The sequence below is a fragment of the Buceros rhinoceros genome, unplaced genomic scaffold (assembly GCF_000710305.1).
Source record: "Buceros rhinoceros silvestris isolate BGI_N320 unplaced genomic scaffold, ASM71030v1 scaffold25951, whole genome shotgun sequence".
NCBI lineage: Eukaryota > Metazoa > Chordata > Aves > Bucerotiformes > Bucerotidae > Buceros > Buceros rhinoceros.
The window spans coordinates 5,947-8,083 of record NW_010394028.1 but is presented as its reverse complement, the minus strand read 5'-3'; the positions used below and the strand labels follow the sequence as shown (position 1 = coordinate 8,083).

General features: G+C 60.4%; 1 protein-coding gene across 1 annotated transcript; it reads left to right on the top strand.

Moving 5' to 3' along the window:
• Positions 1-317: 317 nt before the first annotated feature.
• On the top strand, positions 318-1,519 carry LOC104501328 (pleckstrin homology domain-containing family B member 1-like; the record flags this gene model as incomplete). The annotated part of the gene is made up of 3 exons (XM_010145120.1): positions 318-357; positions 1,034-1,139; positions 1,383-1,519. Coding segments are annotated over 3 exons (283 nt in total), but the record flags the coding sequence as incomplete, so codon positions are not given.
• Between the last annotated feature and the right edge of the window lie 618 nt (positions 1,520-2,137).

Genomic DNA, 2,137 nt, shown 5'->3' with positions numbered 1-2,137 from the left:
CCCCCCTTTCCCCCCAGTTTAGATACCACTTTCCTGCCTGCCCTTGTTCCAGCTGGGGCCATGCCCAGGGACAGCACTCAGCCCCATGCTCATACCTGGGACGTTGGGGCCCTCCCGCCACCCTCCCCTCCCCACCTCTTAGCCCAGTGCTGGCTAATCGGGAATTAAAGATTAGCGCCGGCCCCGTGGCCACCTCCAGGTCAGCGGGGTGGCAGGGGGAGGAATGGGGGATGTGTGTGGGCAGCCGGGCAGCCCCCTGGGGACAATCCCACCACCCCAGCACACCCCAACCCCACGTCCCTCTGTTTTATTTGCAGCGCATGGAAGATGGCGGTGCTGGAGGCTAAAGTCACCCCGGTGAGGCTCCGTCCCCCAAAATAGCAGGCTCCATCCCAGCATGGTGTGGGTGGAGGTTACACCAACCCCAGTGTCCTCCCACCCCAGCCCCGGGGCTGCTGCTGAGCTCAGGGTGGCCCCCCAAGACCCCGCATCTGTTGGGGCACAGGGAGTAAAGCCCCCAGAGGCGGAGGGGGAAGAAGGTTGAGGTGACGGGGGCAGAGTTAAGGTGACAGGGGACACAGATAAGGGGAATGGGGAAGAATTTAAGGGGAATGGGGTGGAATTTAAGGTGACAGGAACACTGTTCAGGTGATGGGAAACAGGGTTACAGTGCCAGAAGCCAAGTTAAGGGGAATGGGGGTAGAGGTAAGGTGATACAACACAGTTAAGGTGACAGGGACAGGCTTTAAGGTGATAGGGACACGGTTGAAGTGATGGGAAATGCTGTCAGGGTGACGAGGCCCAGTTAAGGGGAATGGGGACAGAGTTCAGGGGACGGGGTGAGTGTGGAGGTGACCTGAGTACAGGTGGGTGAGTCAGATGCTTGAGCAAAAGCTGCCCCGGCGTTTCGGACACTCTGCGGAATGGCAGGGGAACCCAAGTGATTCAGGCCCCTGTCACACACGGGGGAAACTGAAGCACGGCCACACGCGGCCCCGGTCTGGGCCTCACGCCGCGCTCCTGCTGCTCCCAGGTACACGTCTATGACCCCTACGACGATGACTACTACCAGACGGTGCCCCTTGACTCCCACCAGACCGCCTACATCAGCTCTGGCCACTACGGCCACCAGTATGGAGGTGGGTGGCCCCAGTCACATTCATCCCATCATCCCTTCCCAGCATTCAATTGGTTTCTCACCTTATGACGGAGGATGTTTCACTTGGCCGGGGTGACAGCCCAAAAATGGGGGTTCCCCCTCTGCCCCACTCCATTGACACCCCTTGGGAGAAGCCGTACCCCTCCCTTGGCATCAGGGGAGTGCCAGGAGGACGGTGTCCCCTTGCCACCCCACCAGGCTCACCCCCTGTTTTGCCTTGCAGCTCCCGGGGTGACCCACGTCATCGTGCGCGAGGATCCCTACCGGGTCTCTGGGGACCAAATGGCCCTGGGGCTGCTGGCCGGGGCCGCCACCGGTGCTGCCCTGGGCTCCTTCATGTGGATGCCCTGCTGGTTTTAGCAGCCCCACGCTCTCCGCTGGCAGGATGTGACCCCCCCAACACAGCCCTTTGCCCCCTCAGCCCCATTTAAGTTGCCCCTGGCTTGGTACCCGCCTTGAGACACCCTCGGCCTCCTGAAAACACCCTGGAGACTGACCCAGCCCCCAAACCACCCCGTATCCCCCTCCCAGCCTCGGCTTTTGCATTAAACAACCCTCATGTGCTTCAGAGACTCCCAAAAACTGACCCCAAACCCCCGCAGTGCCTGATCCCCCTCCACAAAGGGCCCGGGGACCTGCCAGGGCCATCGGTAGAGGGGAGGCCACAGCGCCCCAGCCCCCAAACCTGGCTCAGTTCCCAGCCCAGGTCTTTGCAAGGAGCTGGCTGCACAAACACCATCTTTTGGAGTAAGGAGGGAGGTATCTGGAGGGAAGCGGCTGGATTTTTTTGCACTGCTGCTTTTTAAGGGCATTTTTTTATGGGGGGAGGCTCCAGCACCTAAAGCAGGAGCTGTCACGAGGCAACGCCAGGGATGCTCAAAAGCCAGGTTAAAAATTAGGGGAGGTGCAAACATTTGCAGGGTTTTCCACCCTCTTCAGTCCCTGGGTCTGGCCCAGGTGGAGCAATGGTGTGAAAAA